This window comes from Falco rusticolus, chromosome 12 (assembly GCF_015220075.1).
Source record: "Falco rusticolus isolate bFalRus1 chromosome 12, bFalRus1.pri, whole genome shotgun sequence".
Classification (NCBI taxonomy): domain Eukaryota; kingdom Metazoa; phylum Chordata; class Aves; order Falconiformes; family Falconidae; genus Falco; species Falco rusticolus.
In genome coordinates, this window is record NC_051198.1 from 21,146,798 (window position 1) to 21,158,107 (window position 11,310).

Genomic DNA, 11,310 nt, shown 5'->3' on the forward strand with positions numbered 1-11,310 from the left:
CTTACAAGGTGTTTTTATCTGAGCTCATTTTGCTGATAACTTCCAAGGCCACTAATTACAGAAGTTCACAGTTCTGCTATCACTTCCCTCCAGATGGTCCCGGTAAGATCTTTAGTCCTTAACTCTTCCAAGTTTCATTTTACCCCAATTACAAGAATTATCTTCATACACTTTCGATAAAAGTGTATATTTTTTTTTGTGCCTATACTGGATCACTTCCAGCATTTTCTAGAGACTAAATGTCATCTCTGCTAAGGAAATTATTACATTCTTTGTCTTTGTGCTGTCATTTTAAGGGAGGTGGAGGAGAAAAATATATCTGATTTTACTGTGAAATACTACAGACGATACAGCCACTCTTGTAATTATCACAGTACTTTTTCGGTTCCGTCTTGCCTTAGTGCATACATCTTAGGCTATTCATAAAAGCGTTGGTTACGCTGTACGTCTTAGAGCTTCCATTTTAGCAAGGTTTTGATCTGCTGAATTTAAAGTGACCTGATTCAAGGATTGAGGAAAGATGATCATACTGTGGTTCACGTCATCTGATGGGAACACTGAATCAGGAGCACCACCCTGGTAATCAGATTGCACTGGAAATATATTTTGCTGTGACAATGAATCACACTTTTGAATAGCCATCTCGGAGGTTTTAGAAGACTGCATGCTCAAGCAGTGCAGCCTCTTGCTCTCTCACCAGGCAAATACAGGGAGACATTCTTGCCCATGGAACGGAGACTGATGGAGTACATTCCTTCAGCGCAAGTTAGTTATTACTTGTAGGCATGAAATGTAACTCTTGTGCCATTTTCAGTCCTCCTCATTACATCAAACTCAAATGTTGTTTACTTAGTAAAACATAGTCCAAAGGTGATTTGACATGGCTGCTTGATTACAGTTTCTCCTCCCTTAAGTTCACATCTACATGCTGCGTGTCTAACACCATTTATATAAATTTAGATTTGGTTCTCTAAGTAAATAGCATCTCAGAAGAATTGTACCTTGTAGAATTAAAGAATTCAGAAAGAACCGGAGTTAGGTTGAATGGACCTTTAATTACAGAACGTGAATACTGATTTTAGAGCTTTCACAGGTAGCAGCACTGATTTTCTTGTGAATTTTGCACAGTAGAAGAGTATTGCTGACTTTATGAAGTATTTTATAAGATCGATTTCAGATCTTCCAGATTTAAGAGTTGTTTGGGGTTTTTATGGGTTGGGTTTGGTTTTATTGGTGGGTTGTTGGGTGGTTTTTTTGCCACGTTCCTAACATCTTAAGCAGAATCTGAGAGATGGTGGGTCTTATTTTCTACTATCTTTCTTCCTTGTATAACTATGCAAAATGAGGGTAAATCACAGTCCTTCTGGATAAGGAGTATCGGACCACACAAGTTCAAAACCAGTGGGACTCATTGGCGGAGAGGTGCCTTCTCTGTCACAGCCAAACGTCCTGAGGTTTCTACTTTAAAGTTGAATGTTCTGATGCTGAAGAACAACCCTTCAGGAGAAATCACTTCTCAGTTTCTGGTTGGTGAAGTTCCTGTGTACATGGTTGGTTTTAGTGTTCTGGGGGGTTGTTCTAGAGGATTTTTTTAGTTGGTTTTGACCAGCGGGTGGAATTTTGCTCCCTCTGCTGCATGAGGGATGATGTTCTTAATTAGCGTACTTGGAAGATTTAGGAGATCAGGCAGCCAGCCTCCTTTTCTTCTCCAAACTGCCAGTCAGCATGCTCCCCAGCAGTTCCTGTCCATGCTGTGACATGTTACTTGTACAGGGGTCATGCAACCCAGGTTCAGCAGACTGGGTGCTCAGCTGTATGCTGCCAAACGGATCCACTGATAATAAATCTTACAGACTGTGCAAGTCGTAGTGTTTTGCAAAGTTGAGGCTTTTGAGAGCTGTAACTTGTGCTGGCTTTTAGAAAAAGCCTGGCAGAGTCTACTCTTTCTTTTCCAAACTTGTATCATTTTGAATTTTTAAGGATCTTTCTGAGAAAGGCTGCTTCACTGGAAAATGGTTACATGTTTTCAGATTCCTCTATTAATGGGAAAAAATTGAGCGTTTAAGCAAAGTGATAATTGAAGTCAGAACAGTGTGAAATATAGTAGAAACTTGTGGGCTTGATTTTGAAGAGCAGCTCTGTATTAAAGAATCTACAGTGGAACTTTTCTAGCAACAATTGGACAGCTATCTGTGCTAAACCTAGTGTATATATAAATACATATACACCTGGTTCTGTAACATTAATTGGGTGCTGTTTTGTTGTTTAGCCAAGAAGATAATAGAACAACAACAACCAAAGAAGTTACTCATAAAGGAAAAGAGGAAATGCACATTTCTTAAGCAGTACAGAATCTAGGCCTCAAACGTTGACTTCATTATTATTGTTGCATGGGCTGATGTTAAACAGATGCTGTTCTGCCTATTTGTACATAAATCAGACAGTTTTATTTCAGAGAAGTTGTTTTATTGCTGATGGTTGATGATGGGAAACTGTTCACTGTTGAACTTAGTCCTCTTTGATAAAACCTGTACATACAGAAAACATATTTTATGAGAAAAATCTTATTTTCAATATTTAACTGTTATTTTATTAGAAGATGGTTGTAAATATTTTAGGTTCTTCAGTGTAAAAAGCAGACTGTAACTTTAGGTGGCAGAGGAAGTAACAATAAAAACCTATACATTTAATATAGCTTGTGATCTATGCTGGTTTCAGGTTCCTGCTGTTAGCATTTGACGTGCACACAGCTTAATTTCAGGTTACAGTCTACCTGGATGTGTGCATTAGGGTGGCTTAGTGACACGAATTAGTACTTCATTTCCTTTCCTTTAAATACTTGGTACGGATGAGAACCTGTGTTGTAGTATTAACTGTTGTTTGTATGTGTAAAAAGAAAAGGGTTTATATGATGCTTCCAGTTATTTATGTACTTCGGTAAAATACAGTTGGCTGGGTTTTGCTAACAGGCTTATATACCTTTCTAAAGTATTTTTAAGAGGTGGAGAAGGTTAAAAACTAGGTTCACGTGTGTGTGTTTTTTCAAAGGATTCCTAAATCGTTCTAGGCAAGAAAAAAACCAAAATTTTTACAATTTTTATGTATTCACTGCTGTACAGTTGGGTGGGCATAACTGTTCTTGGCAGGAACCAGTTGTAGTAAAAAGCGTTCTCAGGGGGAGAGAGCTGAAGAAACCTCCTTTACCTCTCACCTTCACCTCCCCGGATAACAGAAGCAAATAACAAACCGTCACTTAACCCTGCCTCGGGCTCGGAAAATTTAGCAATTCCCGCTTTCTGCCCTACGGCAGCGGGTCTCCCGTCTGGGAGAACGCGACGCGGAGCGTATGTGAGGGGAGTGGGGAGGAGAGGGGCGGCCGTTGGCGGGAAAGAAGCTGGGGCGCGCGCCGAGGTCGTTCACTGAGGAGAGGCGCCGTCCGCGCCGCGGCTCTGCCGGACGATGCCGCAGTGCCCCCGCCTCAGCGGGGGGTGCTTGATCCGCCATGGCGGCGGGGGCGCTCGCCTGTCGCCTGGGTTTTCAGGGGGGAAGGGGTGGCGGATGAGGCCGCTCTTCTTCCGGGCCGTGCGCTATGGTCAGCGGGTTGAGGCAAGATGGCGGCGCGTTGGCTTTGTCGGCGGCTCTGTCAGGTGGGGCGTGTGGCTGGAGAAGGGACGGGTGAGCCCCGTTTTCCTTCTCCTTTCCTTCGGCGGCTTTGCTCCTGAGGGGAAAGGGAGCTGGAGCAGCGCCCCTCGCGTAGGCTCAGCCGCACGGCTGAGGGCCGGGTGCTCGGCGCTGTGCAAACCCCGCCATCGCGTCGCCGGTGCGAGCTGTATTGGAGCCGGCCTGCCCGCCTCGGTGGGCTCCCGCGGGCAGCGGACATCGCAAGTGGTTTCCTTTTGGCTGCGGGAGGGTTGGGGTCTTACAGCGCGGGGCCCGTGCTCAGAAGTCGTTCCTGTAGTCGTGTGTTTGCGGCGGGTACTCTGGGTGTGAGGGATGATGGAGAATAGATGACTTAGATTTGGAGGTGATGCGCCAAGCCTGTTTGTAGTCTTAAAGTTTCAAATCTTGAAGTTGTAGCATAAAAACACAGGGAAACTCTTTATACTACCGCTGTTTTCTGCAGGTTTTGATTTCTCAAGAGCGATTGCCATCTCTCAAGCTGAGGAAATTTGATGTTAGTGGCTTCCTCCTCATTTTCTGAAGCCCTAAACTCTCTCCTATGTATGTGCTGTATTCTGGACTTGCTTATCTTTCAGTCATCTGCCTCCTCCTGAGAACTTAGGCATCTCTCAGCCAAACATAATTAAGGCTATTTTGTATTAGGAGAGGGGTAATTCTGTTATTAGGAAATTGAATTCTGTTATGTTGCAGTCTGAGTGTCTTTTCCACTGTCTGTGAGGGCCATTAGCAAAAATGCATCAAGTATACATAAATCGGAGAATGAAGTAAGCTGTTAAAATATACTTTACTGCCTGCTGGATACCATTATTACTACCTGGGGTATTCAGTATATCATTTTGTCAAAATTTGCACAGAGCACCTTTAGTTTTATTTTACAAAAACTTTTGACTTGATGTGTACCTGCATAATTAGGAATAAAAGGGATGGTACGTGGTGGGAATAAGATGTGCAGTCATAGAATATTGTAAAGGCTGTGGGATAGAATTCTACTGGTTTATCATGTTTTGTTTTATTAATCTTTATTACATGAAGAGTGAAACAACTTCTTTGTATCCAAACCCACATAACACGATGTGCTACGAGTGTGTATATCTTTGTGTGCACATGATAAAACCATATTACAAGGTCAAGCAGTTAGAAGTACAAGAATACATAGCAGAGACTGCATACACACAACACCCCCCCAAAAAAACAGGTACAACTTTTAGTTACAGTTCCAGTCAGTAGTCTTAGTTTGTCATCTGGGGTCAGGTTCTGTGCCATATACTTGCACACACAGTTTAAGCCTTTCAACTGAATATGATCTTTTGTGCCCGTGGGCCTGTCTGCTCCCTGGAGTGGTGTCAGGTGGTGATGTTAGTGTATTTCATATTAGTGTTGAATGAAAGTGACTCAGTATTCTGAGTGCAGAGATAAAGAGAACTGAGCTGCAAAGATAAAGACAATTTTATCAGATGTATTTCTTTAATTTTACATATTAAGGTTCAAGCAGTGCCCAACATGAACTTTAAAACTTTCTGAATTGTTATCAGCTATAGTGGCAAGTATTCAGTGCTCCTACCTAAAGTTTTTTATTGGCATCATGCACTTAAGAATGGAACATTAGTGCTCATTTGTGAACATCTCTGTTTGAAAGGCTTGCCTAAAGGAACACATTGAGCTGTGCTCTCCAGTCAGCTTTGTAAACAGGAAAGTCTCCTACCTCTTCTTGCGGTCATCTTCCTATTGCAGAATTTGTAGGATAAGTAGTGAGTGAATGAGGCAGAATTACTTCAGAAAACAGTTTCATTCACTGCTGATATATAATTAATAAATAATGCATACTGGAGAAGGCTAGGGACCTGATAGCACCATGTAATTAGTTATACATAACCATGAGTGACTAAATTAAGATTACCTGAAAAAGTGTCAGTTCTGGCTGTTTTCTGATGTTTTGATTGTAGTCACCTGCATAAATCATGTGCGGGGTATCTGTCTTCTCTGTTACAGTGATGACTCCAGCACCTCTGAAGTAAAGAGTATCAGGGGGCTGCATAAGTAGCTAGTTTTCCTTCAGCATTCTGCTTCAGCCCAAAGTTTCTCTTAAGCAAGTGAAAGTTCTGGCTCCCGTGGTGTTTTTCCCCCCTCAAGTAGCCTATAACTTTGCCAAATTAAGAATTAGTGGAAGGAAGCTAGAAGCCACGTAATACTCTGAAGGGAGTGATTATTCTAGTATGCAAGACAGTAATGTTACATCTTGATTAACAGTTGTATTTCCTTTTTTAACACAGAAAAGTCATGTTATCTTTTAAATATGGTTCATTTACGTGTTAGAAGTTTTCTATTTAAATGTTCTTTTCAAAAGAAAAGTGTTCAAATCACAAGGAACTTTTTGCTGAAAAAAAGGAAAATTACCAGTTAAATTCAAAAGTTGAATTTTTGCATTTTAAGATACTGTTTTCAATTGCATTTACAACAGCAAGTTCCACTTAGGCTTGTCACTTGATGAAACTAATATATGTTGTACTGTGAAAATAAAGGGAAAATATTATCATGTACAGAAATGATATTTCATGCCACCCAGAATACATTTTTCTGCTAAACAAAATGCTTTGTGATTGCTCTTCAGGTGCCTTGTTAGTAATAACTGCATACTGTTATAGCGTGCTCTTAATGTGTTCCTTTTTTTAGGTGCTGTGAGTATACTAAAATTCATTTCCATGCTCCTGCTTTCCTGCATTTTCCAACAGATCAAGCTTTCTAGTTTGGCAGATCAGTACCTAGGAATGTGTTATGCTCTGGTGTGCAAAAAAGTAACCTTTAATAAACCTGTATTAACTGGCTACTTTCCAGCTTGGGGAGGAAAAAGCTATAACCTATTTGTTTTATACAGGGATCACCTTTTTCTGTCAATTATGCAAGCAGAATTATGCAAAAGCAGTGTTTTCTTCTGTAAGTATCAAAGGCACTCCTTATTCCCACTTCTCCTCCACACTTCCTAAAAAATCCAACTTTTAACAACTTATTTTATGTTTCTCCTATTACCACATTTCTAGAAACTCTGGCTCGATGGGAGCACGGCTGGCTGGATCCCGTGTTGATGCTCAGGAGCCTAAGACTAATCCTTTGGTAAGTGTTTTATAGAATGGTATTTTGTATATTGTCTTAGTAACAGAGAGGGTGTACAGAAAAGGTAGAATTCCTTTATTGCAGCTTTGTTAAGTTCTGTCTTAATGACATCAGATTTGCTGTAGGGAAAGAAACGTTTGAGATTATTGGGATTTGAGGGTTTTTTTCTTTCCCTCCACCCTCCCCAGCAAGATTTCTGTAGCTCTCAGTTGTCTTTCCTCCTCTGTGCAGCTGTAACTCTATGAAATACTAGATTTTTGGCCACATCCAGTTCGGTGCCTGCAGCAGCTTAGCCAGCCTAAGGCCTTTGTCTTTGGCTCGGAAGCTGGGAGCCCCAGGGCTGATGAGTTGGGAAGTTCATGAAGGCATGTGGTGGGTATCTTGCTTTTAGAATATGAATGCTTTGATTTTTGCTAGGACTTCAGAAACACATGCCCTCTCTGTATAATACATGCAAGCAAGCCAAAATCTTACAGGCAGTATTAGATATCCAGTGGAGATCCAGCCTTCCTGTCATGTCTGGTACATGCTGGATTTACTATGCTAAACTGTCTGGGAGTAAACTTGTGGGAAAAATCAGTGCTTCCTAGACACATCAAGGGTTTTCAGATGATCAGTGAGCACAGGCCACCAGTGTTTGAAGCTCTAACTAGAATTCATAAATTTTTAACAGAAAGTCGTAAGTTTTGTGCCTGTACAAACATAAAGGATAATATGCCTGGGGAGTTTTACTGTGGTTAAAGTAGCCTTATAACTGACTTAGTAAGGTGAGAATTCTGGTTACTTTCCATAGTGTTCTAGTTACTGTCCATACCCAAGTGAAGTCTGAGAATTCAGGTATTGTGGCACTGCAATTTCAAATACAAATATTGCTGCTCCAGACTTGCTTTAAGAATGAGTTTCATTCTTGCCTTTGCTATTGTTGTCCTCATATTTATCTGTCATTCCCTTTCCTTTTCTGAGAAGGAATTTTACCTAAATGTTCAGAAGTTAGGTATCTCTTCATGCTTTTGCCTTCCCTGGTAAGAGTGAGAACTGTCAGTCGAGGTAGTACTGTCAACCTCTTACAGATAAACTAAAATAAGCAGCTAACAGTGTGTGGGTTTTTTCCTCTTCTACAAATGATGTCCACAGGCTAAGAAAATATGCAGTGCGTGCATTAATTAAGGGGAGCGTGGAGTGGTAACTCATGTCCTTTCTTTAAAAATGCAGATAACTATTTCAGATGAGCCAGAAACGCTGTACAAGAGATTGTCCCTTTTAGTTAAAGGCCACGATAAAGCTGTGTTGGACAGCTATGAATATTTTGCAGTACTTGCAGCTGAAGAACTTGGCATCTCTGTTGAAAAAGTGTAAGTAACTGATCTGTAGAGCGATGTGGTGTCAGATGTTTCCTACTTAATCTGCTGTAATTCAGATTCTCTGCTTAGACGTATTTTTTTTTTTTTTTTTGGAAGAAACAGGTATAATCTGACATTTTTTTCTCAGATTATACGTTTTAACACTTCTTAGATGGCAGCACAGTGATGAGAAAGGAGCAGCAGGTCTATGCTCAGTGCTGCCATAGATGAAGTGCATTTTAACTACCTGAAGGATACTGACAGTACTTTAAGTGCAGTTATCAGTGCTCTAGCTTCCCTGAAACTAATGCTAGTTAATACCTGAGTATTAACCGTGCCAATGTGGCTTAATAATAAATTGTACCGGTGTTTAATACTTCCTTGTAGGTCTAAATGTCAAATAAGAACAGGGATTTCAGCATAATCTTTCAGATAATTAGTATTAGCATCTTTTATATAAAATGACATATTTTTTTTTGTGCTTTGTTCAGACATAAACCTCCGAAGAAGATAGAACGATTGACACTTTTAAAATCTGTACACATTTACAAGAAACACAGAGTTCAGTATGAAATGAGAACACATTACATGTGTTTGGAGGTAAGAGAGGTGTGGGGAAAAACAAAAGTATGTTCTAGGTGCACAATCTAAAGATGTTAATAGATGTTAGTACAGGAGCGAGCACAGACTTCCTATTTACTTGGATTGGGGAACAGAGTGCAGGAAATGGCAGAAAAGAGCTGACCTAGGTACATCAAATGTGACACAAATTATTCTGAACGTACGGCCTACGTAAGTTTTGGATTTAAAGACTGATTTTGACCATCATCTTAACAGCTGAAAATTATTTAAAAATAAGGTAGAATTGAGGGTTATCTTTATATGTTTTATGCTCTTGGTTTCCAGGCATTAGTGGGATGGGAACTTTGTGAGGAAGGAAGGAAGGTGTAGCTAAATTATTGCAACTACCAGTCACTAAGGGTTCTGTTCTCTTCGTGAGTTTGTCTGATGTTTCTGAACACACATACTTTTGTCCTATGCAACATCATGTGGCAAACTAGAACTGCGTGGGGGATATACAAGAAAGGAAGTGTATACAAACCACTAGCTTTACAGCTGGTGACACAGACTTCTGTACTGTTTAGAACACAGCTGTGGCTGACTTTCTTAGAAGAAGCGTTTGCTGTCAGCATTTTGTGGTTCCTGGGTGTCTTACTGTGTATTTGCATAGTGCTTAGCAAAATGGGACTTTGCTTTAAGTCCCCAGACATCAGTGCAGTACAGATGTCTGCCCGCAAACCATAAGCACTATTTCTGCCATCCAGAAGAAACTAGAAAACCAGTAATTCAATGGAATTCCAGAGTTGCAGGATTTACAAGCTTGAACTCTGAGAGTAGACAAAACCTGGTAATTCTTGCATAACCTGTAATTCATTTCATCTGATACCTGTAGTGTTAAGATCCACCACTTCCATCATAACCAAGATGTGATCACAGGCAGTATGCACAGTTCTGCGGAGTTCTTTTTATTACTTCATACTTGCTTGAGAACTGTGTGCTGCTCAGCTGCCTCTGTTCAGTATTATGGAAGCTGCCTTCCTGTGAGATGTCAGGTCCCATAGCAAGAACTACAAAACCTAGAGCAAAGTAATTTTTTTCGTATTTGAACTGATAATAATGGTAATTCATTAAAAAACATTACTTCTGTTTTAGTTAAAATACCTAACAAGCAGTACTGCTGCAGTTTACTTGGAGTATGTTCAACGAAACTTACCTGAAGGGGTTGCAATGGAAGTAAAAAAGGTGAGTTTCTACCTGAAATTATTAACTGTTATGCAACTAAGTCCTGAAGCAAGTACCAATAACTACTGAAGTCTTGAGAAAGTTAGCAAGACGAAATGCCTGTAGTTTGAAAGGAATATTTTCCAAGTACTGTGGTAAAGCAGCTGCATTGCTTGAAAACGCCACTAGATGGCATTTGTAATCGGATGAATATTCCAAAGCAGACTGAAAAAAGCGGTTAGATGTTAACTACTTGGTATGACAAACGGTTGCTTTAATTTCCTTTTAGACTAAGATAGAGAAAATACCTGAACACATTCAGGAGCCAGTCTGGGATACACGACCTCAAGTAGAAGAAACTGAAGTCAAGTCATGAACTCACCAGGTACTTGGCTCCGATAGTGCTGAAATTGGTTGCTCCCATCAACCTAATTTACTGAGACAGTCTACTGTTAAATAAAAGTTCTTTTATAAAGTAATTATATAAACTCTTGTTTCATCAAGTTATTGGTGATCATAATTCCAGTACATGTAGTCTGAACAACTATAAAGTGGTTTGATGTACTCTGTGATCAGGAACTATGGTAATTTATAATATGTTTGTAGAAAATTAAAATTTATTTTTATTCTTTTATATATATATTTATAAAAATATATATATAAAAAAATTCTCAATCTCCTTTTGATACTAAGTGGCTTCTGAATTCTGAAATACTTGAAAAATCCTCTTTACACTTAATGTGATGTTTAATGTTATGGATGACAGAGATTGTTACACATTTTCTGCTATAGCTCCTTTGAAGTAACTGAATCCCAGGTGTACATACAGCTTGCATATTAACTTGTAGTAAGTCAGACCCAAGATACTGAGGCATGCTGAGACTTTTCTACATCAAGGTACTTGCCTTTGTGTAGGTTCTAGCTGTTACCAGGAAAGGAGTGATGTATAGAAAGAGGCAACAGATAAGATTAAGGAAGGATAGACTGAGAAGAAGGAAGAAATGAACTCCTCTTGCCCTTCACATTGCTTCAAGCCAGTATCTTAAGTTGTGCATCTTTATTATACACCACGGAACAGCATATAGTAAATAAACCAGCATTCACCTTTATAAGCTGTATGCTACAGTCCATGGTGTAACTTACACTGCCTAAGTAAGCAAAATGGTTTAAAGTTTAGCTCCCCATTTACGCATTTGGACAGGAAAAGTGTGTGATCAGTAAATTTATTCCTATTAAAAACCTACACTGAAATGAAAAAATGGCATCTCACAAGGGAAAAGGCAAAAGTAAAAGTAGAAAAGCTGGGATGAAGAAAAGCATAAAAGTGAGTTGATGCGCTGATAAGTGAAATGAGATGAAAGAATGAAGGTAGTAAGATAGCAATGAGGAATCTGTTTTA

At 39.8% G+C, this 11,310-nt stretch overlaps 1 protein-coding gene across 4 annotated transcripts; it reads left to right on the forward strand.

The window, feature by feature from the left end:
- Nucleotides 1-3,436: 3,436 nt before the first annotated feature.
- Nucleotides 3,437-10,414, forward strand: MRPS10 (mitochondrial ribosomal protein S10). 4 transcript variants are annotated; one of them, XM_037405240.1, is made up of 8 exons: nucleotides 3,579-3,647; nucleotides 4,124-4,221; nucleotides 6,554-6,612; nucleotides 6,717-6,789; nucleotides 8,002-8,141; nucleotides 8,621-8,729; nucleotides 9,843-9,932; nucleotides 10,201-10,414. In XM_037405240.1, the coding sequence occupies exons 3-8, from the start codon at nucleotides 6,590-6,592 to the stop codon at nucleotides 10,285-10,287; spliced, it is 522 nt and encodes a 173-aa protein (XP_037261137.1). In that variant the 5' UTR covers nucleotides 3,579-3,647; nucleotides 4,124-4,221; nucleotides 6,554-6,589; the 3' UTR covers nucleotides 10,288-10,414. The 4 variants fall into 4 exon arrangements, with proteins under 4 accessions (XP_037261133.1, XP_037261134.1, XP_037261135.1 ...); XM_037405236.1 differs by lacking the exon at nucleotides 4,124-4,221 and having other exon boundaries at nucleotides 3,437-3,675; XM_037405238.1 differs by lacking the exon at nucleotides 4,124-4,221 and having other exon boundaries at nucleotides 3,540-3,647.
- Nucleotides 10,415-11,310: the final 896 nt, after the last annotated feature.

Excerpts from the sequence above, each read along its gene's own strand:
- MRPS10 (XM_037405236.1), top strand. The coding sequence starts at position 3,460 with ATGCCGCAGTGCCCCCGCCTCAGCGGGGGGTGCTTGATCCGCCATGGC. Across the intron at positions 3,676-6,553 it reads TGTGGCTGGAGAAGGGACGG|GGATCACCTTTTTCTGTCAA; the intron begins GTGAGCCCCGTT and ends TGTTTTATACAG. Across the intron at positions 9,933-10,200 it reads TTGCAATGGAAGTAAAAAAG|ACTAAGATAGAGAAAATACC; the intron begins GTGAGTTTCTAC and ends ATTTCCTTTTAG.